General features: G+C 38.4%; 2 protein-coding genes across 9 annotated transcripts; one reads left to right on the forward strand and one right to left on the reverse strand.

Moving 5' to 3' along the window:
* Positions 1–9,571, forward strand: LOC102075575 (uncharacterized). Of its 5 annotated transcripts, none has more exons than XM_025906351.1 (28): positions 1–199; positions 287–388; positions 506–550; positions 686–805; positions 888–990; positions 1,067–1,172; positions 1,248–1,487; positions 1,575–1,793; positions 1,876–2,020; positions 2,090–2,275; positions 2,367–2,507; positions 3,249–3,440; positions 3,532–3,639; positions 3,776–3,920; positions 4,000–4,306; positions 4,537–4,619; positions 4,785–4,939; positions 5,574–5,700; positions 5,828–5,959; positions 6,040–6,201; positions 6,332–6,634; positions 6,702–6,983; positions 7,085–7,194; positions 7,291–7,405; positions 7,739–7,941; positions 8,042–8,127; positions 8,225–8,294; positions 8,432–9,571. In XM_025906351.1, exons 1-28 carry the CDS (start codon positions 113–115, stop codon positions 8,498–8,500), a joined length of 4,143 nt encoding a protein of 1,380 aa, XP_025762136.1. In that variant the 5' UTR covers positions 1–112; the 3' UTR covers positions 8,501–9,571. The 5 variants fall into 5 exon arrangements, with proteins under 5 accessions (XP_025762136.1, XP_019213309.2, XP_005468841.4 ...); XM_019357764.2 differs by having other exon boundaries at positions 7,100–7,194; positions 8,432–8,627; XM_005468784.4 differs by having other exon boundaries at positions 4,027–4,306; positions 8,432–8,627.
* On the reverse strand, positions 8,718–26,739 carry unkl (unk like zinc finger). Of its 4 annotated transcripts, none has more exons than XM_005468785.3 (16): positions 26,588–26,739; positions 25,755–25,964; positions 21,299–21,475; positions 20,155–20,288; positions 19,867–20,002; positions 19,671–19,788; positions 17,554–17,638; positions 17,286–17,452; positions 16,922–17,113; positions 15,961–16,011; positions 15,683–15,860; positions 15,496–15,585; positions 15,159–15,395; positions 14,755–14,942; positions 14,394–14,651; positions 8,718–14,230 (listed from the first exon to the last, which is right to left on the reverse strand). In XM_005468785.3, the coding sequence occupies exons 1-16, from the start codon at positions 26,650–26,652 to the stop codon at positions 14,075–14,077; spliced, it is 2,442 nt and encodes an 813-aa protein (XP_005468842.1). In that variant the 5' UTR covers positions 26,653–26,739; the 3' UTR covers positions 8,718–14,074. The 4 variants fall into 4 exon arrangements, with proteins under 4 accessions (XP_005468842.1, XP_013125052.1, XP_013125051.1 ...); XM_013269598.3 differs by having other exon boundaries at positions 14,755–14,873; positions 15,496–15,606; XM_013269597.3 differs by having other exon boundaries at positions 15,496–15,606.

Consider the following 26,739-nt stretch of genomic DNA (forward strand, 5'->3'; position numbering starts at 1 on the left):
GGTAACCAAGAAGTACCCAGGGACTAACAATTACACGTTCAGCGCAAAGAGACACTAACAGCACAAAAAACGTTCTTACTTTAAATTAGTTTGTTTTTATACATTGTTAGAAATGGATTTTAACCGTTCTTCGTGTTGGAATTCAATTTCGGAGAAGGTTAAACCAAATATTCCTACCATGGACTTTGACTTTTCACCTGTAAGTTGTGTTTTTAAACTTAAATCTTGCTAACGTCCTCTAATAACTATTTTTTTATATAATTAATATCGTTTTAACGTTGTATAGCCAGAGAAAGACGAAATTATCGCCGTATATCAAAGACCAGCTGCTCTTTCACTGAAGCTTTCTGAGGACTTCAACAGTTTTTCAGTAGATGCTGAATTTGAGGTCAGTGAATATTTTTTTTCCCTCTGGGATTAATAAAGTTTCTGTGATTCTGATTCTGAATGATTATTGTTATTTCTTATTTTTCTTATTTGTATTTGCCTCGTTTCCCTTAAACAGGAGCTCCCAAAACCATTCTCCGAAGAGATTTGCAAAAAGATGGATGTTAGTGAAACTATAGAAAGCAGGACATTAGCCTGTGTGGATGATGCTGACGTGGGATATACTGGTCTGGTTAGAGCACAGCACCATAAAGCCACAGCACTTTAAATGTACTTTGTTTTCTTGTTATCATTAAAGGCGGGTGCTGGTGAGGATAATTCTGAGGTGTTGAATAAAGGAGTCAAGCTGAAGGCCTCTTTAAAACCAGACCTGGAAAATGTGAAATCCTATGATGGTTGCCCTGTTCTCTCGTTTGCTGTGAGTTTGAAAAGTAGAAAAACATCATATGAAAACAGTTATAAATAATGCAAGTAAATATTCTCTAAAAAATTACATTCAGAGGCTTGACCAGTGGGATTTGGATGATGCCCTTAAAAATCTAAAAGAGAACAGGCTGTCTTTGCAGCCCCATGTAACAGTGGCACCCCTGAAAACGCATCAAGGTAAGTCATTATGAAACGATTTACTGAGGCTGTAGTGATCGATGACAGGTTTATGAACTGAATCTTTGTTTTGCAGGTGATGGCATAGACAAGTTGCAGGAGAATATAATGGATAAATTAGCTGCTTTCTGTAAGAATCAGTCTGTGTCTGTGTTAGAACCTGTGAGTCCAGACTCCGACAGGTAAGTCATATCACTGCCCAGGATCCGTAAGCCTTTAAAGATAATATTATTATAATAATCGCCTTTTTCTTGCAGAGAAAATAGAATGTCGAGCAGATCAGTGGAAAAGTGTGGAATAGATTTGCAGTTAAGCCACCGGGAATGTCCCACTGTTTATATTGACCTGCGTTGCCCTGATCCCTCAGTAAAACCAGCAAGAACATCCCCAAATCTTCCATCAGAGTCGTCAGCCAAACACAACAACACTCACCAGAAAACACCACCTGCAAAGAAAAACAATTTAAAAGTGCACACTGGATTGCATATGGGAGGCAGGTAAATACATCCTGTGTCAGGAACATTGGTCACACTTCAGTTTGGCTTGTTTTCTTTCAGCTCATGTTGTCATTGCTGTGCTTGCAGGGAAGAGACTGGAAAGAGTATGTTGCTTAAAAAAATAAGGGAGATGAATAGAAATGAGAATAAATATCCTGATAAACGTATGCGTCATCCAGAGCTTGGCGTGGAAGCAAGCACAGATGTTAAGTCAGAACATCTGTGGGTAGATAAACAATCCGAACCTGAAGTGGAAAGCCCACAAACTGTTTTGGGACGTTTAGTTAAAGAACCAAAACAGCAGAGGTATGGAGTTTGTTTTGTTTGCCTTTATTTGTATTAACTCTTATAAACAAATATGTTAACCGCGATGATGACGAACTATTAGGGACCAACTGAGACGACGGGTTAAGAAGGCGTCTCACCGTGAACAAGCCCAGGAAACTCTTAGGCAGCTGGAAAAACACCGTCCAACCAAATCTGTGTCCGGGAAGCAGCCAGCTGCCGAAATGACTGATGTTCTCTATGAGTTTGTAAGTGTCACTGAATTCAGAATAAATGCACAGTGCATTTCCCTACACTTACTACTTCCCGTTTTTCAGGAAGCATCTCATCAAGAGCCAATCAGCACACTACCAGCAGGTATTGAAAGTAAGGGCTCTATGCTGCTGAAAGTCAACCTCTGCAGTGCTGGTGTGATAGAAGACAGAGGACATGGGAAGAGAAAATATCCAGCTGCAACCAAATTACACATCTATAACACTTTAGTGGCATGGTTTCTGTCTCTGGTTAGTGGATAATGGCTTCTATCTTCTTATGTTAGCCATACTGTAGTTTGTTGTTTGAGTTCTTTCCCCCCCTGTGTTCCTGTTTTGTCAGGTCGGCCCAGAGCCATGTAGCAGTGAAGACGAGATCAGTGCAAAGGTCCCATTCTGGGTTGCAGGACTTCAACAGCTGTGGACAGAAGATGGACTGGCTTTGCATGTTTTAATTGTGGCTCGTCACTGTTATCCAGCAAGGGTACATGCAAAACAAAAGAGAAAGAAATTACACACACACAAAAAAACATTTAAACTGCACAAAACTGATCTTTTAAATTCTGATTTGAGCCAATTCAGTCCGTGGCCTAAATCAGACACAGGTCTGTATATAGTTTGCAAAGATTGTAGGTGCATCATGAGTTCAGACTGAACAGTAAAATGAGACTTCTTTGAAGCTAACTTAGTTCCTCAATGACACTCTACCCTTTCCCAGACTGGCATTGTAAAATGCTCGTAGGTTGTTTTTTTTTAGTGCTTTGCCTGCTTAAATAAAGGATAAAGTGACATGGTACTTGGCATGACATGAAAGTATGGCCTGGCTGTAGTTCAGCTGCACAGGATATCGCTTCAACAAAGTTATCAGATGTTTTGGATATAAACTCGTAGTGATTATCTTTTCACATGACAAAAATGTTTTAGCTCTTTTTCGAAGGGTTTTTACCGTCAGATACAAAAAGCTTGAATTAAAAAGCAGACTCTCTTTATTCTCACTCTTCTTTATAAGCTTCTCACAAAGTTGCTGGCTTCCGCTGTACATCGACTTATTGAATTGCTGATTTTATGTATAGGTCTGTAAAACAGTACGGCTTTGTTATTGAATGGGCAAACAAACAAAAGGATGTAAACGGTGGCTCAGATTTGAGTGCTAAGGCTTGCAGTGTGAATGTAGCCTTTGTCTCATGAATTTGACAGTGACGCAGATCTCATGTTTGTTTTCTAGAAACGGGACACAGACGTCCATGCACCTTTCTATAATGATGTCTGCAGGTTCCTCTCTGAGACCTCACTCACTGCAATTACTAGCTGGCTGCCTCACATTAAAAACCTGTTGGACCAGCAACCCTGCACCTCTCCCATTCACCTCCCTTCATCCTGTTTAAATTGTTTTATCTCTGCCACCTCCAACCAAACGGTGGGTTGCTACAGCAAGGTTGCTTTAAGACTCCCAACATCAGAGCGCTCAGATGTTTTTCCTTCCTGTCTTTTGTTTTTTGTTTTTTTAGGTCATAGAGAGGACATTTGGTCTAAGTCCAGGTTTTTACTGGCAGACAGTGGAAACTCAGGATCGTACTTTTAAGGGAAAAGAGACCACACAGGAGCTGCACACAGAGGTGAGCAGGCTGTCTTTAAAAGTGCTATCTGCAGGAGTAATTGTGCTTTCTTTAACGGCTTTCTTTTGATTGCAGGAAGCACAGAGTCAGAGGAACAGCAGGGACTAAATTTATTTTTACTCGACTTTTGTTGTAGGTGTCAGTTGTTCTGGGGTGCAGTGGCTTCTTTCAACATCCTCTTCTAACACACTACGCCCTCCAGCTGGTCCTAGACTCAGGACTCGATGTGTGTGGTCTCCGGCTGCTTTATCCACCACAGGAGCTTCTGAGTGAGCGCTTTGGTAGGACATAACTAATACCATCTGTGCTTAAAGTTACTCTACTTGGCCTGGATGCTTGTTTTTTATTGATTAAAAAAAGTCTTTGAAAATGTCTCCTCTCATTCAGGTAGCACAGCGGGTAGTCTGAGAGACCATGAGCCCTATCATCCTGTTGTTACTCTAGCAGTTCGAGGTCCTTATGCCCACTCCTTGTTGAAGGACATAACTAGTTCCTTAGATTCTCTGCGACCCAAAAAGGCAGAAACCACTTCCAGCAATGGTCTACACTGCAGAGATCAAGAACCACCATTCATCTATACCCCCCAACTGGCCAGTCAGGTCCACAGTGAGCTGTGCCTGTGGTTTTCAGGAAGACTGCAGGGAGGAAGTGCACAGGATTACAACAGGTGTGTGGAAAATGTTCTTTAACTATGTCCATGAAGTTTTTTTTTTTAATCAAATAACTGATTATTGCACATTTTCCGCCACCCTGGACAAATTCCAGGGTATTTATTATATTGAATTGATGCCATTAACTGATGGGTGTTGGTGTAATCCTGTGGGGATGACTGGAGCTTAATTTAAAGTGTTACAGTGTGATGTTTTTAGAATCAGCTACCTAACATTTTCTTTTTAGAATTGTGCCTTCAGATGACAGAGCTGGAGCCATCCTGTCTAATCCAAGCAGATCATCTTCTTTCCTGTGTGCCACAACTAAAGGTACGGTAATTCAGCGAGTCCAAACTGTCACAGTGGGGAAAATTTGTCAGTGCTCACCTTGCATTTTAACTTTTATCATCCTGAGTCAAAGTCCTTGTTTGTATCAAGGATAAAAACATTTTACTTGAGTGGAGCTGCTCATCTTTCTCTCCCTAATTCTTGTAGCTGATTTCCTCCTCTTGGTGTCACCTGTTGTTCCTCCATGCTGCTATGGCCAGGTGCTGGCTGTATGTGAACGCAGAGGCTTCAGTCTTAGAGGGCTGCAGAGGCTGCAGGTTCATAGCCATGGGGCCTCCCTTCTGGGCCTCAGCAGCTTCCAGGTAGAAGAACCAAGACACTCACTCAGTACATAGAGCCTTAGAGAGAAAAGCTCTAATCAATCAAATCTAAGCAACAAAAGTTTGGAGATTGTCTTAGGTCTCAAGAATTATTCCTTCTATCTGTCTCAAAGGTTCACACTGAATTTGGAAAAAGAGCATTCAAATGCAGCTTTTTCCTGCTGGAATCAGCTGCAGAATCAACTAAAACTTAAGGAACTAGCCTCACCTAATGAATTTAAGGCAGTTCAGGTTTCAAATGTTTTGTCTGAAACACCTGAATAATTAGTCATTATTATTGTACTGCTGTCGAATTATTCTTTTTCGTAGTTAAATAAGGGTTAATAATAATAATAATAATAATGATAACAATAACAAAAGAAAATAAATATAATATGACTTTATTTTTACTCATAGGTACAAGTCAACCAATAAAACATATAATAAGATATAATTTGTTGGTAGGCTGCTTGTAGGAGTGCGATTTTTTTGAATATTTGAATGGAAACAATAACATCAGCTGTTTGACTCTCAGCTGATTAAGGTGTACCGTTTACTGAGGAAGCAGATACTTCTTTTTGTACTTATTCCCTTTTTGATGTCATCAAATCTTGAAGTCTCTCTGTGTATGTTTTAGGCATCTGTGTTCTGCAGTCCACCTGCTTCCACTCCAGATCACAAAGAGCTAGAGCCGCCCTCTCACTGTCTCGTGTTACTGCTGAGAAAAGAACATGCATCGCGTCACAGTGTCGGTCTACCATCAGGTCTCAAAATCTGTCTCAACCCTATAACATAATTCATCTCTGTAACATGAAATGTCAAAATGTGTGTCTTATAATGCAGGAAGTCTTTGCTGTCAACATAATCTCGTCCAACTGTCATATGTTTCAGCGCTAATGAAAGAATTCAAAGCTCAAAAGCTTCTGGGTTACATTCACTCAGGAAAGGATGATGTTCACACATCAGAGCCAAGCTTGTGTTTCCACACTGTACCGATCAACAAGAGCTTATTCCAAAACTTTGGTAAGCAGTTTATGGTCAGTACAGATACAAGAAGAAGATCCTGTGCTGAAACTCTCTACTTATTTATGTTTTCTTTGTAGTGAGTTGCATGTGGGCAGTGCCAAATCCCTCCAGTGTGATCCTGTCTCATCACAGGTGTTCATTCAGACCTGACATGGAGCAGGTAGTAGTTTTGACTCTGTGTGGGAAGGACTTGACCCAAGGCCTCAGCCTCCTAAACAGAGTGCTGTTAGGAGAAGAAGGTAGAAGTATCTGAGAGCACAACTAGCTAAACAAAGCTCATTCTGAGTGATTTTTTTTGGCCTCTTCACAATTCTCTTAATTACCCTTATTGTTTCTGACTGGTTGCAATACTTTTTTTTAATGTTATAGGTGATGAACAACATGCTAGATTTAGGCTCCTCAGCCTGAAGTATCTTCCTGTGCTGACTCGACTTCAAGCCCAGGAGCTGAGCCCGTATGAGGTGGGAGATCCGCTCTGCTATACCAGCACGGAAACACTGATGTCGTCTCCAGCTCTAGTGTGTGCTTTGAGAGGGTTTGTTGATTTTTCTTCGTTGAGGAAGCTCCTACCGCATGACTATCCTCAAAGCCTGAGTGTCCTCATGTCTCCCACACCTGAAGTGGCCCTCAGACAAGCCTCCCTTTTTTTCTTTGAGCATGAAATGATTCCCGGTAAGTTTGTTGTGCTCTATGAAAGTTGCTCTCAGTGATACTTAAGAGCAGCTAACTTTCTGTTCAGACCCACAGATGCTGCTCACCGTGTGCCTGTTGAAATCACGAGCCTGGAATCACAGTCTCACTAAAATAGTCAGCAAACTCCAGCAGAGTGGCCTCACGTTGGTGGGCCTACGGGTAGTGACCCATGACAAAAGTGGTGCTACTTCACTGCTGCGTGCAGAAAGTGGGCACAACCTGTGCTCTGGCCCCTCGCTGGCTCTCTGCCTTCAGGGAGAAAATGCTGTGAAGAGGCTGCTGGACATGCTGAGCCAAGAGGACTCTTCAGTGTGGATGACCTGTCATGGTACGACCTACTTGTAGCTTCTGTGATCACTGCCCTTAACTGTATACTCGTACACTGTAGAGAACAGGATTGCCATGCAAGTATTATGTTTAAAATGTCAGTAACCAACGTTACAGGATCAGAATCGTATCAGCAGGCAATTATGGATGTGAGGAGGTTTTTTCCTGAGGGGCTCTGCTGTACTGAGACCAACACAATGAGACAGGAGCAGGTATGCTTGTTAAACACAGGACATGGGTAACCAGACTTCAATGTTGAGTACAAGGGTTGTAATTTTGGCTAAAAACAGATGATTTGTTTTCCCCAGATACTCCGCTTATGTTCAGACCCTTTAGCCTCCGTAGAGCGTCAGCGGAGCTGCACACTGACTCAAGCGGCTCAGAAAAGTCTTTCAGTCTCCTCTGAATCACGACCAAATGGAGGTTTGGTGTGTTTTTTTAATATGCCTGTATTATACGGTATTGTTGCTGACAAAACAGAGCTGTGAGCAGCTATGCCTTTTAATCGTAACGCATTAGTGTACTCATATTCATGAATCCACATCTCCCCGTTATTAAATATGACTCAGTTTAAGTGACAACAGTGAACATTGCAGGGCACACTAGTTATTTTTAAGCAAATATGTCCCTTTAAATGATTTATCTTTTTGGCAGAGGTTCTCTTGGAAAGGATGTTGAAATATGACTCAGTTCCAGGTAACCTTTGTAAGCTATACACAAAACAAATGTTCTGTTTTGCTTGTTTGTTGGTACTAGGGTCCCTGAAGCACAGGCAAACAACCTGTCTGCTGATACCCTCGAACGCTACACCAGGCAGCCAAGTGCCTTCCCAACTGGAGATAGTGGAGCAGGTGCTGGGATCAGACTGCCATCTGGTGGCAGGAAGGATGAGCATCCTAGATGATGAGCAGCAAAAACATATATCTGAGACACTTAAAGTGTCAAGCATAAGGGAGAAGGTGAGGAATGGGGCCTTGATACAGGTTTATTTGGACCATAAATTCATGCAGACAGTGCAGTCAGCTGCTGACTTTGGCTGTTGTCTTATGCTTTCAAAAGATGGCTCCTTTTTACTCAACTCCTTGTCTCATCATGGCTCTCCGAGGAGAAAATATCGCAACTGAGTTTGGCCTGATCCTTAAAAGGTATGGAGGAAAAACAAACTTAATAAAAAAATAAATAAAGTCTAAGTTTAAAATTTACTTAGATGTAAATAACTTTCTGTTTGCATTATTGCAACAGGATTTACAAGGCAAGGCCAGACCTGGAGCAAGTAGGGAAAAGCATCGTCTTCCCAGAAAATGAAAGAGAGGTACACCTGAAAAATATCAACTTTTGATTCTTTTTTATTCTTAATATATTTAAATAAACCACATCCTCAGCAGCTTAATAACCCTAACAATGTGTTAATATACATTTGAAGTTTGTCCATTTTATATTCTTTTCCAGGCTATGCTGCTGATATGCTACCTATTTGACACCTTGTCTTCTGAGAGCTGTGATGTCACTGTGCCATAAACATTCAAATGTGTGCACGTGTAAGCATATTTTCCAAAGATTGCTCCAAAAAGTGCAAAGAAATTTATAGCTTTCACTTGTTTTAGTTTTTAGATATTGTTCAATAAATATTTATTCAAAAACAGCATTTTGCCTCCTCTGCTAGTCCACTTCCTCTTTAAGGCGCAAACCCTTTTCTGTCAGTTGTGTTTGAGACAAAAATTAGTCACACATTTCAGATGAAAAATTATTTTAATTCTCAAGATGATAAAAATAATTTTGTGAACTCTGTAAACCATTGCATAACTGTAGTGTAACAATTTAACAAGTGTTAACAAACTAGTAATACACTACAGTAAATATGCGGTACACAATCCTCAATGTAGAAAAGAAACATCTAGTATTCTAAGACTTGCACCTGTTTTTGTGTTCACAACACAAAAATATCAATATATACCAACAGAATAATTTCTACAATTATCAGTATAGAATTTCCTACATATCCATACAGCTCATCACAAAATAAGGGACATATGTTTTAATCTATAATGTCTAAACCCACTTACATTAAGTAAATAGATCCATGAAATGCAGTTTCCTCAGATTTAACATTCTCTAACAAATCACTGTTTTACCCTGAGAAAAATACATTTCTTTCTTTATAGTTATTTTATGATTATGCTAACAAATAGAAACTTGAAAACTTGCATTTGTTTAAGTTCTAATAAATTTTATTGAATAGAAGTTCACAACTAGATGCTACATCATAATCAATTAACTGCGCTCCATAATATCCAGTGACCTATTCATTGAAATTCTAATTTAGAGCAATACATTCAATATTTCAGGGTTTCAATGTTAAAATAACATTTTTACTGAAATTTTCTAGAGTACATGGAACAAGTGGTTCCACATTAAGATCATTTACTTTTGACTTTACACTAATATTTCTTTTTTTTACTTAATTTGAACAGCTCCATACATCATACATGTACAAGATTGCATAAATCTTCTGGCTCCATTTTTATAATGTTGAAAAGAAACAACAAAAAAAAACAAAGAAGACAACAACTAACAATAATGCAAAATAGATTAAACTATTCCAATGCAGAGCATAATGATACATCTATTACAGTTCATATACAAGATTCTCCCTGTTTGGTGCTTTTCTTTGCAAACTGTTGGGTTTCTGATATCAAATGACAAATCCACATCAGATCTGTGTGTTCAGTGGTCGGGCGTTGCTGTGTTTTCTTGAAGTGCATGGCAAATACAGACGATTATCAGTCAGTTTAAAAAAAAAAAAAATCTGCTTCATCCTCTTAAACTGGTGAAGCAAACCTCATTAGATTAGCCTTTTTCCTTTCAGCTGAAGTAGGCTGAATGTATGAGACATTTAGCGATCACATTATGGTCCACAAAATACTGTAAGGCACTGAACTTTTGATTCCAATTGAGAAAGTTATATTTTGTCTCTTCAATCAATCCACATTACAGAATTATTAAAAGGCACAGACGCATTTGAAAGCGTAATTGGTCCGTTAAGAGAAACAATTGAAGAAATCTGAAGAAATGTAAAGAAAAACCAAGCTGTGCTTCCAAAGAGAACGTTTGATTTCTTCTAGAAATTTTTGGCAGGTAGACTAGTCTCTAGAGAGACTGACGGTCAACAACAAATTAAGTGGAATTATGTCTGTATCTGCCATTGATGCGTCACAATCGTCATCTGTCCCAGGGAAAACAAAAACCAATTTGGACCACGGCTTTAAGAAACAGAAAACAGAGTCGGATAAAAAGAAAGCACCTTACAGGCCTAGCATAACAGTACACAATGCTATTCATTTCCAAACTGATTTTTATGTAGATAAGCAAAAATCAACAAACAAAATTGACTTCACAACAGTAGTGAAGTTTATATGGCCACTTCAGAAGCACAAATGTCATTCACCTTTGACATTCCTTCACTGTAGACAACAATTAAACTTACACTGAATCCGCGCTTAAGGTCAGCATGTGCTTGTGCCATAAACATCAATGTATACTTAACACAAAAATCAAATGTACGAATACACATTTTGTAAGGATCTGACCCATGCATTTTTAATCATCTGCCACTCACTATGACTAGCTTTAGATAGAAAAAAAAAGATTAATTACTGTTAATGAACATTAACTATTTAAGGTACTAGGTGATTTACTTTTTTAAATCAATTTCACTTTTCATTAATGAAGACAAATGATGAAATGTAGTAGAAAAGAAATAACAATACAGGTCTTTGGTAAAACTACAAAACATGGGCTCAAGTCTGTTACTGTTGTAAGCAAAAGCCATTGGCAAAGTCCTGTTATTGACTCAAGAGGATATACTGAATGAAATATTAAAGAAAAAAAAAATCCATCTAAAAACAGAATTCCTGCCACTCACAACGCTGTCTCACCTGTCACCTGGACACCTGGAGAAAGACCGAGCTATGCTGACAGCTACAGGGTGATCTGCCCAATACTCGGGTACTTGTCTAAATTCTGTTCAAGGGTAAATTTTCCCCTCACAACACATAATTGGACAGCTACTAGACCACCGCTTTGGTTCATTTTTAGATTTTCCCCACTAGACATCATTAATTTCGTTGGCTTCACAGGCAAAACAAAACAGACCAAAAGGATACTGTGAATTAGCTGCACTGTACACTGCTATCCAGTGTATAGGGGGTGGGGAAACAAAGCCAACCTTCAATCAGTTCAAATAAAAATAAACAAAAAAGGGACCATCTACTGTAGTGCAGGTCCTTGACATCATTTTAAGGATTTACAAAAGTACTGAAACTTAGACTCAAATGAATTTACAAATGAAGAATTCAATTTAAAACAAGAAAAAGGTCAAGTTAGATGCAGAAGACATTATTCCAGGATCTGAAATCTGAGCTGTGGATGCACAACAACATTCAAACATCTAAATGTTTACAAGAAACTACATTAATACCTTTTCCAGTAGCAGCGAAGCTTGCAGAAGTTATTAAGCCTTAACTACACTAAAATAAGTCAGTACAAATATTCTGGCAGTGTGACACAGTGCGAACATTTTTTTTTTCTTTTTTTCTCCTTTTGTGTAGCTGGTTAATATATCGCATAACATGCAATACCAGAAGTGTTTAGCCTGCCTTTTATGCTTTAATATAATCATGAAAATCCTAAAATACCATTAACCTTTCTTGATAGTTTTCCTCTGAGTTTCTTAATTGTCATCTGTGTAAATGTAAACAATGCATTTTCCCATTTATAAGTAGCAAAAAGTGTACCTGGAGATACATGATTTTCTACTGGTTTTAAAGCAAGAATAAAAAGGGTTTTTTTGTTTTTTGTTTGTTTGTTTTTTTAAACACAGTAGAAGGTCATCTGAATTACAGGAACCTAAGCACAAATCCAACGCAGAAAATTACTATGGAAATCTTCATTCACTGCAGAATCATTACAACAAAACCTACTGAACTGTTTAAAAAAAAAAAAAAAGCATTTTGTATGTTGCTATATAAATTCATGTAGCCTAAGTTTGCATACTCCCAAATCTTAAACTGGAAATCTAAATTCAAAGACTGAAGCTGCACCAAAAGAGCACCACAACCAAGGAATGAATAGGTGAGTGGGTTGGTGGAGCGGAAGGTTCATTTCTAAGGGCAAAGTCAGGACACAGGCACTGACAATTTTCATATTCAATCATCTTCTGCAGAAATACTTAATGGAATTTGGCCAAATACACTGGCATATATTTATATATACACACATATAGCCATAAACATGTCAATGCCTCTGCAGAATTAAAATACACATTTTGCAGAAAACGCGTGCACAAGCTTTGACTACTTGTGTTTGCGTTGACAATTCTACACATAACCTTTTGAACTAAGGCAAGGCACTTTAGAGTTAGAGGCCGATATGTTCTAGACAAGGTCAAGAGGCTAGATTCCTACAAAAAATAAGAGGAAAAAAAATGTGGGAAAAAAGGAAAAAAAAAACCATCCCCGTTTCAGGCTTATAGCAAATACAATACATGCTTCTCTAATGGATAGGCTATATAAATTTCTACAAAACAAAACTGATTGAAAAACAGCCTTAACATGTAGCATGTGCCTTACTGATATTACAGCTGCTGGTTATGCCTAAAATGCAGTTTAAATTTGCACTTATTTGATTGAAATTTTTATAAATCTAGCTATGAAAGTAGAAACTATGAAGTACTTTTTTTTTTTAATATGAAATCTTAATATGTAGAACCATGCTATGATCTAACAATAGGAAACATGAAATATTCAATTATGTTTCACAGTACACACAAAAGCTTCAGACATTGTGTAGCTTATTATGTAGAAAACAAATGTATAAATCTAAAAAATAAAGACACAAAAGAATACCTACAAAGCAGCTTAAAGCAAATTTCTATATTTATATATATTTATATATACCCTTGAATAAAGTCCCAGGTCAACAAAGTGCTTTTAATAAGAAAAACTTCTTCAGAAAGTTGGTCAAAATAATGATGCTTGACTGTTTGCATTTAAAAAAACAAAGTTGGTGAAATTTTATTTAAGGGGGGGTTAAAGAAAATATGACTTTAATTAAAGAGGACTGCTTTAAATTGTGTTTTGACATTTTCTGTTGATTTAAAGATGACAAACCTTACTGGATCTGTAGTATTTTATGAATCTGTTTTTTACTACAATGAAAATTAGAGGTTTTCAGCACATAAACAGTTCTAGTAGCGCTGTGTTCAATAATGAAATGTATACTAACTCAGCTTGACACAGACCTGCTTTATGGTTCTCCACCACATACACCAGTGCACATTTTTTTGTCCTGATCAGACTAATTCAGCTTAAAACAAATATGTGATTCCTGGATTAGACATCAGTCACTTTCAGGTGCTAGGATGTCTGCTTTCTTGAATTGCTTCCAAATTATTATTTTTTGATCCAGATGAGTTCCTCTGTAATTAAAGACATATCTGCTTTGAGTTTTGCTCACTTTAGGTTTTCCATCAGCAGAATAACCTCAGCTTTTGATGGCCACCATGTTCCCAACATGCCAATTTTTGAGATGCCATCCTAAAATGCTTATGTTTTAATGCTTCAATGTTTATTCACATTAAAGCAGTTCATAAATGTAAGTTATAAACATTGCATACAGATACAAACTCAGTCCTTATGTACTGAGCTTTTACGTAAGCTTAGTAGCAGACTTCTAATGTATAATTTTGTATGTACTCTTGCCTAGGTGGGATCGTAGACAGATGGTTGTGTGCTAGGAGGACCTGATTTTATGCCCTGTACAATGTTTTAGTCATGATTCCATATTATTCATTAACTTTGTAAGTGCCTGGTTTTCATATAGAAAGTGCTTGGCTATTTGATGTAAAGTGAACATAAAATGAGCAAAAACCACAACGATTGAATCCCCTGTATGCAATCTGATTGATAATACTATTTGTTTGGTCAGTCAAACACCATTTCATCCTAACAGACACTGCTGTGTAGAAAATTGTAATATCTATTAGTAGTTTTTCAAAGGGCTAATTGATTAAATAGTACCTTAAGTAACTGTACATCACCACTTCAATATTTTTGTTCTACAGTAGGGACATTCTGTTTTACTAGGTGCACAGTTCTCACAGAGTACATAATGTTGGCAAGGCTGCAGAACAATGCAACGATCATGCTTTTGGCAAACTATACATTTCTTTGACTGAAGCTGATATATTACCTGTTGGGGGAAGAAGAGAATTGAGATCAGCTGCAACTTAGGGAAATGCAGTTCATGCAGACTTTTCAAATAAACATGCTTGATGACAAACATGGATCTGAACTGTTTTAAAACTAAACCGATGCTACAAATGAAATGTTGTGTGTGCTCTGGGCTTTCTTACCTCATCTATAAGGTCTAGGTCATTACGCAGCTGACTCTGGATGGAGTGAAGCTTAGACAAGGGGAGCTGGTCCAGCTCTCCATAGCTACGTAGAAGAGGTGTTCCAGGGGTGCGACAAAGCGCATCAAAGTCCCCCTGGAGCTCTTTCAGCTTGCGCTCTGTTTCTTCCCATTTCTGTTCTGCCAGCTGCCGCTCTGCCTCTGCTGTCTTTGCTTGCTCCTTTGCTTCGTGAGCGTCTTTCTGGCAAGCTTCACAGGCCTGAAACAAAGGTGAGGGTTGAATTAAAGAGAAAAAAAAAAAAAAAGTACAAAAAGTATAAAAAGGGAACTCACTCTGGCACACAGTCAATTTGTATACTTACTTGCTTCACCTGATGCCAGGCCTCCTCAAATTGTTTGATCTTCCTCTTGGCCTCATCCAGCTCTCTGAAAAGGCGGGCCACATCAGCACTGGTGGTTGTGGAGGTTAGGCTGCTGAAAACTGGAGATGGACTGGGTGAAAAGCTGCCACTTACAAAGTCCCAAATGCTGCTAGCTCCTCCGTTCAAGCCTAGGTAAGCGACGTGTTAAGATAAGAGTGATTTAGATTAAACAAAATCTTGGTTGCACTAACTTGTGTCACTTTTTATACGATCCAACTCTAGTCATACTTTCAGCTTCACTACTGCACACAGAACTAGATTAAACACCGAAGGGAAGCTGAAGGAAGGGGCTGATGAAAGCAAATGCTTTCCAGCTTGCTCGGGGGAAAATGCGATCAGCTTACCCAGAGAGTTCTGGGAAGAGGAGGTGGGTGTTCCCAGAAGGCCGTGCTCTTGCTTGGCTAGCATGTTTGAAGGTTGATTTTGCTGAGATACTGTCCCCGACAGCAGGGACTGTGACAGTGACTGGGAGAGAGAACTTAGAGGGGAGGTGGAGAGCGATGATGAAGAATTAAAAGAAGATGATCGTGCCAATGAGCCAGGAATGTTGACGGGAGCAGATCCACCTAGCACCCTTTGACCTGAAGGACAAAGCATATACAGGTTTTCTTTAGAAACACACAAATCCTAATGGAAGGATTTGTGAGGAATAAGTGCTTGAAACATATGAAGTGACCTTACCTGCCATTCCCACACTGTTATCTTGATCCTCTAACTCCTTATCAAGCGATGCAACATTAATGTCACTAAAGTTGAGGTCCAGTGCGGATCCTGACGGGAAACAAAACAAATCTGACTGAAATTTGACAACAAACTGCAGAGTGACAGTCACTTCAAGCTGTTTTCCCTTTGTTTTGCATACACTTACCAATGACAGACTCCACTGTGTTGCTCCCCGGATAGAAAGGAGTGGCTTTTGCATTCATCGTTGATAAGGTGGTGGGTGAAGAACTGTCTGAACCAATACTAGAGGCCAAGCTTGACGTTATACTGGAGGTAAAGCTTGATGCCAATGGGTTCACCACAGAGAATACAGTATTTTGTGTCTAAAAGCAAAGTACAGTAAAGTGTTTAATTCCTATGTTCTCAATTACAAGTTTCATAATAAAATAAACACATTATGTAAATGACTCACTAAAAACAAACCTGTTTTTCTTGGTCCATCATTTTTTGATCCACCTGCCCCTTGTTCTTAATCTGAAAATGATCAAATGGCATAGAAACAATCCATTTCAATGCCATATCCTTTACATCAAGCCAGTATTAATCAAAATAATTTTATTGCACCTGCCCTGGACTAACACATTTTATCTTAACCATTTTTCACCGTCCCTGCACTTAGGCTCCCCGCAGCACTCACGGCTCTTGTCATTCTGATGATTAACATTTATGGAGCAACTTTCTTCAGACTGATTGCAGACTGTAATTAAACCGATCGCATTACTTCACTCTGCCTTCATCTTGTAGCACTAGCAAATCGCGAGTGCAGGAGACAGTAACATTTTACTGTGAGTGGAAGTCTTCTATAAAGTGAGAAAACATTAAAAATTCCCCTTAGGGGAATTCTTAGCAAGGAACTATAAAACCACAAATGCAGTCTAAAAACTATTTGCTGGCCAGCTTGATCATAAGACAATGCTATACTTCAGAAGATTTGGCATTTCTTTAGACGGGGAGGGGAGGGGTGCGGTGGAGAATATTTTTATTCCATATTTTTATTATAGGGCTCTAATAAAGCAGCTTTCTATGATTCACAGTTCTAATTGTTATTTCATCTTATACTGGGCCTTGGTGTAGTGTCTGACATTTTAGCTCCGTTTCACTTGTTTTAAAATGACTTTAAAGTGTCCTGTAATATTCTAGAGGTGTTTTAAATTTAATAAGTCATCATCACATACATATAGTGCATGTAAGTAATGGAATATTTTAAAGAAATCAATGACATGACAAGCAAACAATGAAATACGAGGAAAAAGGCTTGAGGTGGTCAAATTAAAATGGCATGGCAAACAATAAATGAGTGACAAATGGCTGCGATAACAGTGTAAAGCCCTAAGCTGTGTGTGGGGTTTACTTTTCCCGAGGTTAGAGAGAGCAGTCTGTGTACCTGATCTTCACGTTCAAAGCCCGGAGCTTTGGGATAGTTAGACGTCAGAGATGAGACACTGGATGTGGTGGACTCTGAACATGAACTATTATTATTTAAGGATTTGAGCCTGCTGCTGATGGATCCCATTGGGGATAACAAAGTGTCGCTTCCTGAGCTTGACGTTACAGTTGAGCTATTAGAACATGAAACCTGAGAAAGACAAGTGCACATGGTCTTATAAAAACGATGAATACAAAAAAATGACACGAAATAAAAGCATCACAATGGATGAGCTATGAAAGTGATGACAGAGTTCTCAGATGTTTGAAATCAAACTGTTTAAGATTGTGTCTCGTGTGAGTGAGAAATGGAGACAACCTACACTTCCTACTTGTCCATTGCTACTGGCTGTGCTGTTGGTGGAGTTTCCTCCACTGTTCCACTCAGTGACTGGACACTCCGAATACTGCTGAGAGCTCAGCTGGGACTGAGAACTCGACTGTATCGCTGTTAGCAATGAGCTCATGGTCTCTTCTGTAGAAGGAATTCCTAAAAACAAATGAACATAATATATGTATATGTTAAGTCTCAAAAAACCCTCAAAACCTTTTCACTGTACTCAGATAGCATTAAGGCAAACATGCACTTACTTTCTACATGTGCAAATGCACAAAACGGCCCTCTGGGACAGTATCCAGTCTGGCGCATGTCATTGCATTTGGTGGATCTGTAGATCTTGAGAGACAGAAAAACAGGATTATAAAGAAATAAGATGAAAATGTATCTCACTATAGAAAACTAACCACAGCATCAGTCTCATCAACAAAACAATAACGGTTCATACATTAGAGACTGAGGAGATGAGTGATGTAATCACAGTAATCTGACTGTAATACATGAAATCTGTCTGTGTGTTTGTTTTTTCGTCAACAAACTCCTTCTAAACCATCGGGAGTTAAGCAGCTAAACTTTGCAAGCAGGTACACGTTGGAGCCCTGAAGATTCTTATCTACATCAGATATTATGACATTGTTGTGTTCTCTACCAACCACATAGAACAAGCTAAAATAACCCAATTTTGTCATTTTTGCACCTTACAGGTTTTATAAGGTGTTATCACTGACACCTATAAGGTGTTATGCTGGATCAGGTGACCCTGTACCAGTCAATGATTATGCTGCAATAGGCTTAGGCTCCTGAGGGGCCTCTCATTCTATACCACTACTGCATTTATTTTTTTACAAATTTTTAAACACTGGCTTTTTCTCCCCATAGTGTGCTTTTTGATTGTTCATGGGGGTGAGGGTTGGGGGGGTTGTTTGATTGTTTGGATTTATTTCTGATATTGTAGGCTTTTTACTTACAATAAACAAAATAAATATAAAGCACCTTGAGGTGGCTGTTGTTGTAAACTACTGCTAGACAAATAAAACTGAATTGAACTGAATTGAATCTATATCCACAGGAGTTGAATTACGCAGGATCTAATGCCATCATGTTGCCTGGAAACCACCTATCAATGGGCGACAATCCATTTTTAGCCTTTCCTTCAGCACCTTATGAAAGCTTCCTATTGTTTTAATTTCACAACAACAACAACAACTCACATCACAAAAATTTAATTATACATGCCTAGCAACAAGGCTAAAATTACTCTGTTTTTCCATATAAACAACATCTACCAAGCACTTGTAATTTTTCTCAATGATATATGTATCTGTCTGGCAGGAAGATGAACAGGACAAGCAATACGGTAGCATGGGCATGTACTAGTAATGAAAATGTGCAATAATCTTATCATCATAAATGTTCATGTGTTATGTAAAATTGTTTTTTAACTGGATAATTCTGAGCTGTCTGAAAAACACTAAGTGAAGAAATTATTACATGACACCAAGTGTCCAGTGGGAGATTGAGGAAAGATTTCAAAAAGACTGCCTAACCTTTGTATGGGAAAAAACAAATCATGCAGGGTAATGGGTAAGACACGGGTAATGGGTAAGACACGAATAATCAGGTGAATGGCAGAGAAGCATAAGTATGGACTTCAGACCCGGAAGGCCTGCAGCACTTCATCATGAACAAAATATACATGAAAGTTAACTTGAATATGTACAAAAAATGAATATACTACTGCAGAGATCTGTGAAGTTCTTTCTATGAAGAGATGAGACTAAAGTGGAATGGCTGCGACTCAAAGATCAGTGGGATGCCTCATGTGAAAGTATGTAAACTTCATAAGAGCAGGGAAACATTTTCCCAAAAGATAAGTATAGAAGACTTCTACCAATTTGAAGATGTTTTGGAGATCAGTGTCACAGGTACAGTTTGAAGGGAAAAAAGAGAGATGCCCAATCATTTAACTTTCCAGCAACAAAACAATCCTGATTTTTCCAATTCATCAAAAGCTTTGTGCTCCTGAAATGCCTTTAAGTGGCCATCTTTCTCACAGCTCTTGAAAACAGAGGGTTAGGGTTAGATAATCTTTGATTTGATTTGATTTTTTTAAATGTAGCACCAACACCAAATGTTAATGAACCATTTGCAAGCTGGTAGATACGTAGATGAGAAATAGGTTAAAATTATGGGGGTGGAAGAGTTGTTTTTTTTTCCTTATAAGCATTTCTATGAAGATTTCGTTGACATTTCACACTACTTCTAGGCATAACTTAATGTTCAAAAATACATCATATTATGCATTATGGCCATTGTATTTTCACTCCAAGCTTGAAAAACTTGCATCATGACTAAAACAAACTTAACTCACCTCTGGGTGAAACTGCTGTTCAGTACGAGAATGGCAATACTGGCAACTGTCTCCACTTTCACACTTTGAGGGCTCGCCCCATTCATCACCGTGCTTCACATTAGGGCAAGGAGTTGACCTGCATTCAGAGTAGGCAGCTTTAACATTTTAGAATTAAAAGCCTTCATATTTTAACTTATACTGAATCAGAGCTCACCTGTACTTGAACTTTCGGGGATTTCTCCTCCGATCTCTACTGTTGTGGTAGTGGGGGCAAGCATAGCCCTGTCTGCATAGTCTGGGTGGCTTAGTACACTGATCTGTTTTATAGTTGGCTAAAACAAAGGTGGTATCTGCAAAAAGAGGCATCCCCAGTTTACTTTCTTATACCTTTCACAATGAAATAAATAAATAAATAAATAGAATAAATAAATAGAATAAATAAAGAATGTTGATTTGATTAGCATTCAATACAACAAATGGCACGCAAGTTGGAGTTTCTTACCTTGCCACCGGGGATCTTCCGTCAGAGTTTTTTCAATCATAGCTTGGCTGGCTAGCACACCAGGCTGCAAATCAGGAATCCCTTCCCCTGATCCCAACTGTCCATTTTGGAGGGCCTCTTGTGCTTGGATTTCTCTGTGCACAAAAATAAATAAATAAATACATTTTTAATTCAGTGTACCTTAAAAAAAAAACAAAGCAACAACAACAACAACAATACCAAAAAACACTTTTAAAGAAAACTGAAAAACACTATGAAGGGGAAATCTCTAAGTCTACTCTCATAACCAGTCAAAACCAACTTTCAATTAAATGATATTTGCTTACTTTGAAACTCAAAATACTACACAAACAGATATAAAGGGACACCATATCATGGACTAACTGTATATAGTAAATGCAAAGGAAGCTGCAAACCTACAGTCTGTGGTCTGGAACTGGACCACTAAAGGATCCAACAGGGCCCACTGTAATGGTTTTTGAGAGTAAAACTTTTAAGGGATTTTGGAGAAGTTACAGCAGGAAACACTGACAATGATGTCATGAAAGTAGTAGTGTGAGCTGGTAATTTAATCTGAGTCTGAACCATTGTCACTTTCACAAAGACAGACGGTGTGAAAACCAAGATGCTATGCCCACACCCTTCTTTCATCTGCAATAGTAGCATTTCTTTGTAATGTGAGTATAGTCCATGCTGGAAAAACTGAGATATGCTGTCTTTTTTTTCTTAATTTGGCTATCACTTGTTTTATAAATGACTAGTTAATTGTTAAATGTTAATGTTGTCAGACTGTCTTCACATGAGAACACAAGAAAAAGTTTCTTTTTAACAGGTTGTCATTGATGTGTTTTACTTGTCCAGCTCACATGAAAGTCAGCAGAGCAGTACATGACCATTACTCATGAGTGTATGCACTGATTTAAACACTGACTCCTTAAGATCATTAAAACATATTTATCTATTATAACTTGTTCAGGAAAAAAAAAAAAAAAAAAAAATCGCTCTACAAACCAAATCCACACATACAAAATAGCTACTCTGCACTGCAGGGGTTTAATGTAGCTCAATTGTTACGTGCATTGTGAAGCTCTGAGTGAAAAGTCTGGCAGGCATAAAAGAGGCCACTATTTGCTTTGCATGTCACCTGATATCATAGACTGGAGGTCGGAGATCATGTGGCCCATGAGCAAAAGCACAGTGGAGGCCATTCTTCACACAGTGCCCTCGAGCATCTGTCTCATGGATACAAGTGCCAGTCTTGTAATATCGTAGATGGTACTTGCGCTCTGTGTCACCAGTGGTCCGGTGTAAATAAGGACAGCTAAGAAAAACAAAGAAAACATTCACAACTTTCACCAGTTGATCCAAAAAGGATATCTGAACAGAAACAATCTGGCAAGGCAATGAAATAATATGTAACATAAAATGTCCAAAAACTAAACATATAGCACAAGTACAATTATTTTAAAATGCTTCATCCTTCTTTGAGTATTAATGTTAATGCTCTAACAATTCACTATAAATCCATAAGGATTATAAAGAGAAGGAATTCTTATAGCTGTACATATTTTAATATTCTGCTTTAAGTGCAGGGCTCTGGAAAGTTTTAAAATGGTAACTTTGCAGGCCAGTGATTCAGACTTTTAACCTTGATGTAAATGTTGCAATCTGTGTACCAACCACACAGGTTGCAACACACTCTTCCAAGCAAACGTTTTCAAACTTAAAAGCAGCTCAGCGGTTATCAGTGCTCAGTTCAAAAGCCTGCATCTCTGATCCGTATGATATGGGGTATAAGGGTATTAGTACCTATGGATTTGCCAGATTGCAAAGGCACCATCAAAGCTAAAAAGATATACTGGCTTTAGAGGAACATATATTCTGATCCAAATAAACTTTTTCAGGGAAGGGCTTGAATATTTCTGCAGGACATACTAAATCCCAAACTTCATCTGTTACAGCAGCATGGTTTCGCATCCAAAGATCCAGTGTGCTGAACTGGCCTGCCCTTTCACCATCTCAAAACATTTGTTGCACCATGAAATAAAAAAATAATACAAGGAAGACAGAACTGTTGAGCAACTAGAAATCTATATCAGACAATAATATATCTTATATTTATTGATTTTTTTATTTTAAAAAAAGAGGCATAGAGGTTGTTAACCCCAACCTAATAATATCAAAGATGTTTAACTAATGAGATTTTCCCTGCGGTTCCAAAATACATGTATTTTTTTCTTTTTATGGTTTCAGGTCATTTTTTAATAGTTTCCAATATTTTATTTGGATGACATATTGCTTTGTAAGCACTTCTTTTTATGGAAAGTATTTACATGAATATGTCATTTTATTTATCCACTGTATCTTTCTTCTTGCTGTTTTTAAGTATCCCTTGTAATGGATATGTGTGACATTGGATGAAAATGTTTTTTTGTTTTTTTTGTTTTTTTTTAAATACCCCCTATTATTTACATTCTTCCTGTCTAAGTGTCAAATTAGGTACCACCCTGGTTTTCTATTGGGCACGCCCCATTTTCAGAGACAATGATTGGCTTTAAGCCACATGACCATACACCCAGCCATCCTTGCTGTTGCCTCTTTCATGGATATGTATGTTGGCCATATACGAGTGGTTTTACTTATTTATTTAGTCTGCATAGTGCACACATTAAAATGTTGCCTGCAACATGTTTTATAATGATCCTGATGAAGGCCACAAGCTGAATCCGCCAATATTAAACTTGTTCTTTATAAACATGTTGCTTGAGCTTTAATCGACTTTGTTTTCCTCCATACATGTTGGAATAGGTGAAGTTGCGCTAAATGTTCTATTCTGTCACCACAATGCAGGGCTAACACACTACCAGTGCCTCAAGATATGTAGAGCAAATAAGCCTCTTGAATAAACCAAATTTTCCTTTCTTGAGCAGTTGCTATAGCAACACATAAGGTCATGCAAAAATAGCTTCCATTAGTAGAGGAGGAATTGTAAGGATTGAATACTTTAATCATTTCATTTCTTTTTTTTAATAATTTCTATCAGGCACTCGATTAAATGCGCCATCACAATTTCCTGTCACACAGAGAGGCTGCTGTCTGTATACACTACTCGGAGCAAATTATTGCATTAGTATTGGGAATGTCATTGCAACCCTTTAGCAGCTCGATAATTAAACTTTCACCTCGCCTAGAAGCGCAACCCTTAAGCAAAACCATTTTCCCCCCAGGGACAGCCCACAAAATACCCAACACACAAAACTACAGATGTTCCATAATCAGTAATCACATATTAAACTATAAATGGGGCACTATAGTAAACGGATATTTCGAAAATATGACGCCTGGAATATAAATAAATGGTTGTGTGTCAAATTACACAGCCTTTAGATGGAGGTAATAGCAGCAGCAGTAAATATCATGCTGGAGGGCAGAGTCAGCCTCTCAAATAGCCCATCTCAGGGACAAAAGGGTTTGCTCTCATACTACACAAAGGGCGAATCCAGTCAGAAATGGTCATTTCAGACTTGTAGATTTTTATCAACATCCACAAATTAGGACATGGCCAATATTTCATTTATCTGTTGTGTCCCATAATTTTGCACTGGCTACATTTTCAGACAGTCATAAAGAGCTAAAAGTCTCTGAAATAGCTCCATTATTTATTCATAAGAAAGAACTCACACTGTTCCAGTGAGCATCAACATTAGACCACAATTCCAGCATCAGTGTATCTCTAAATATTACATTAGTTGCATATTTTTTTATATTATATGTAGTAAGTGTATGAGACACCAAAAGGCAAGGTGATACATTGTCAGTGCAATGCTACATCTGTAACATTCTGACAACATCTGTGGCAAAAATTCTCTTTTACAAAAGGGATCTAAATGATAGATACAGCCAATTTATGAGTCAATACTGGCATAGTAAAGATATGCAGGAACGTTTATGTCTGCCCTGCACCTATCTGCACTAATGCTAAGAACTACATGCAATGCATGCAACACTGGTGTGAAGTCATGCAATGCCTTCATACAAAATTGGTAAAAATTTGTTAAAAAACAAAGAAAACAACATACATACATTTAAACAATTTTGGCTAATATATACTAATAATGGAAATGTTTCCCCCCCTATTATCACTATCAAACTAGAACTGCACGATTATGGCCAAAATGCTTATCACAGTTACTTGGGTCTATACTGGGATCGTGAATAGTTATCAAAATGACTGATTCATTTTTGTGATTAAAAAAAACAAACAAAAAAACAATAAAAGGATATAAAGGTGTTTTCATACTTCTTGGCATTCCTGCTAATGTACAAATTTTTTGCATTAAAATAAAACTGGTCCTCTAGTGATTCAGTGAAGCTTTTAGAAGAAAAATATTGAAAGAAAAAAAAGCCCCAAAATAAGTACTTTTACATTGTGGTCCATTACTATTCATTACTATTACTATTCATTTAAGAAATTCTGAGGTGTTGTGTTATACACCAGACCGAAGTGCACCTTTTGAAGCACAATATAAAGCCTTTCACACCATTTATTGTACCTGCATGACGAACCTGAATACCACTCGGCAGCTGTGAGATCCCCCTCTAGTTCACATGCAATCTTTTGCATACAGCGGCAGTTTCGCCACTTTGGAAAAGTACAACATATCTTTTCAGCAGTATGTTGACCATTTTCATGGAGGCACATCGTTGGCCAAATGGAATGTGATTGCTTTGGTGATTTTAGGGAGTCTTTGTAAAGCGGATGGAACACTGAGTAGTTGTGCTGCTTTGTAGTGCAACACATCTAGAAAAAATGCTGCAGGCTTGTTGCATTTATTAACATCACCTGCCCTAAATCCAAAGCATTTCTAAACAAGAGATGATGATCCAACTTCTAGGAATGAGCTCTTCACTTTCTGCTGTGCTGACAGACTTTTTCAATGGTTTGTTATCTGCAGTATGTCATCACTGCGGTCCAGTGCATTCAGGAAACCTGAGGCTGTGTAGCGTGGTGCAGGTAACGGCTATGATTGGCACAAGCAGACATGTCGTTAGGGAGTGTCTGATTTGCTTTGACTTTACATTCTATTGACGAAGGACGTATTTTCAATATCGATTAATCATCATCATTTTATTGTGGAAAACCAAAATCATGATGAGATTAATATTCAATTAAATGTGCAGCCCTATATCAGAAACACAAAACAATGGCTAATTTTTTGATGGGCATTTCTTGCATAAATTCGTTTCAATATTAATTATTTAGGAAGATTCTGGACTGATAGCAATACTGATGTTAAAATTAAACACATGAAGTGTTACCCAATGCTGACATCATTTTCTCTTATTTGCTTTTTTACTTGTTATTAATTTCCTTTTATATGCGAGACAAACAAAGAAATCTTCATTACACATAAATAACTGAAATTCTTTAAAACCTTTCATGAAAGCTATTTTAATCATATCGCCTGAAAAATGTAAAACAGGACATGACAAGAGTAAACTGAGATAAAACAAACATGCTTCTCATTCCAAACATCAACAGCTGCCAGGACGCAGTGACACACTCATGTAGCTGCCCTGACTGAAGTTGCGGGACTTACTCATCGCCATCTGGGCAGATGCCTGTGGTCTCGTCGTACTTGGTGCAGTAAACGTCGGGGCTGTAGTTGAAAGTCCCGTCCCTTCTTCGTATGGGTCGCCTTCGTCGCTGGTTGAGAAAATGCCAGTGAAAGCACGTAAAGGGTCTGTGCTGCGTACACTTGTGCTGGAGGAACAACGGGCACTGCTCTGTCCTGAACTCCTTCAAGTATCTGAAACAAGCAGGGCAAACACGAAGCGGGATTTAAACGGCTATCCGCTAGCAAGCAAGAGCTAAGCCAAGAGAAAAGTTTAGCAGGGAGTCGTGTTGTAGCCTACTATACATTTTGGGTCAGTAGCGTTAGCTTGCTATGCTGAATGAAAACTACGCATGTTTTTCGTCGTAAAGCTCGTACAGAGCACCTGAGCGTACGTCTATAAATGTGCGTAGTAAGAGGGAACTCAAAATAAGGCCGAGCTATTTACAAGCGGACTGGTTAGCGAGTTCCTGGCTAATCATTTAGCGAACCAAGTTGACGGTGTAATATTAACCAGACCCAATAAAACCCTTCATCAACAGCGCGAAACACTTCAAAACGATCCCGCTAATGGTTGGCTAACCAGTTTGGTGATTTAAGATCCTAGAGTTTCCTGTATTGACGCAGATGTCGTTAGCGTACAGTCGCTGTCTGCTATGTAACGTTAGGTAGTCACAAAGCCAGGAAAAGCACCATGTTTTTAACGCACGCACAGGAGTTGAGGAATGCTGGAAATGCACGCGAGCAAAGGTGCGCGTGCAAACGAGCATTTTCAGCAGCGAACGATTTTGTTGTTTCTTTGCAGCAGCTTTACTCACGTATAGTGGGTAGGTTTCTCGGTTTGAGGAGACGCATTGGCCGCCGTTTTCGAAACCGACGGCATTTTCAGTCAAAACAATGAATTGCGCATGCGCTCGGATCTGTTGCTCCCGTGGATGCATGTTCGCCTGCACGCCAGCGCACTGCAAAC

Source organism: Oreochromis niloticus, linkage group LG4 (genome assembly GCF_001858045.2).
Source record: "Oreochromis niloticus isolate F11D_XX linkage group LG4, O_niloticus_UMD_NMBU, whole genome shotgun sequence".
NCBI classification, from domain to species: domain Eukaryota; kingdom Metazoa; phylum Chordata; class Actinopteri; order Cichliformes; family Cichlidae; genus Oreochromis; species Oreochromis niloticus.

Excerpts from the sequence above, each read along its gene's own strand:
- LOC102075575 (XM_025906351.1), top strand. The coding sequence starts at position 113 with ATGGATTTTAACCGTTCTTCGTGTTGGAATTCAATTTCGGAGAAGGTT. Across the intron at positions 200-286 it reads TGGACTTTGACTTTTCACCT|CCAGAGAAAGACGAAATTAT; the intron begins GTAAGTTGTGTT and ends AACGTTGTATAG. Across the intron at positions 806-887 it reads GCCCTGTTCTCTCGTTTGCT|AGGCTTGACCAGTGGGATTT; the intron begins GTGAGTTTGAAA and ends AATTACATTCAG.
- unkl (XM_013269597.3), bottom strand. The coding sequence starts at position 26,652 with ATGCCGTCGGTTTCGAAAACGGCGGCCAATGCGTCTCCTCAAACCGAG. Across the intron at positions 14,652-14,754 it reads CCTGGCATCAGGTGAAGCAA|GCCTGTGAAGCTTGCCAGAA; the intron begins GTAAGTATACAA and ends CCTTTGTTTCAG. Across the intron at positions 14,231-14,393 it reads ACCTAGACCTTATAGATGAG|GTAATATATCAGCTTCAGTC; the intron begins GTAAGAAAGCCC and ends TTCCCCCAACAG.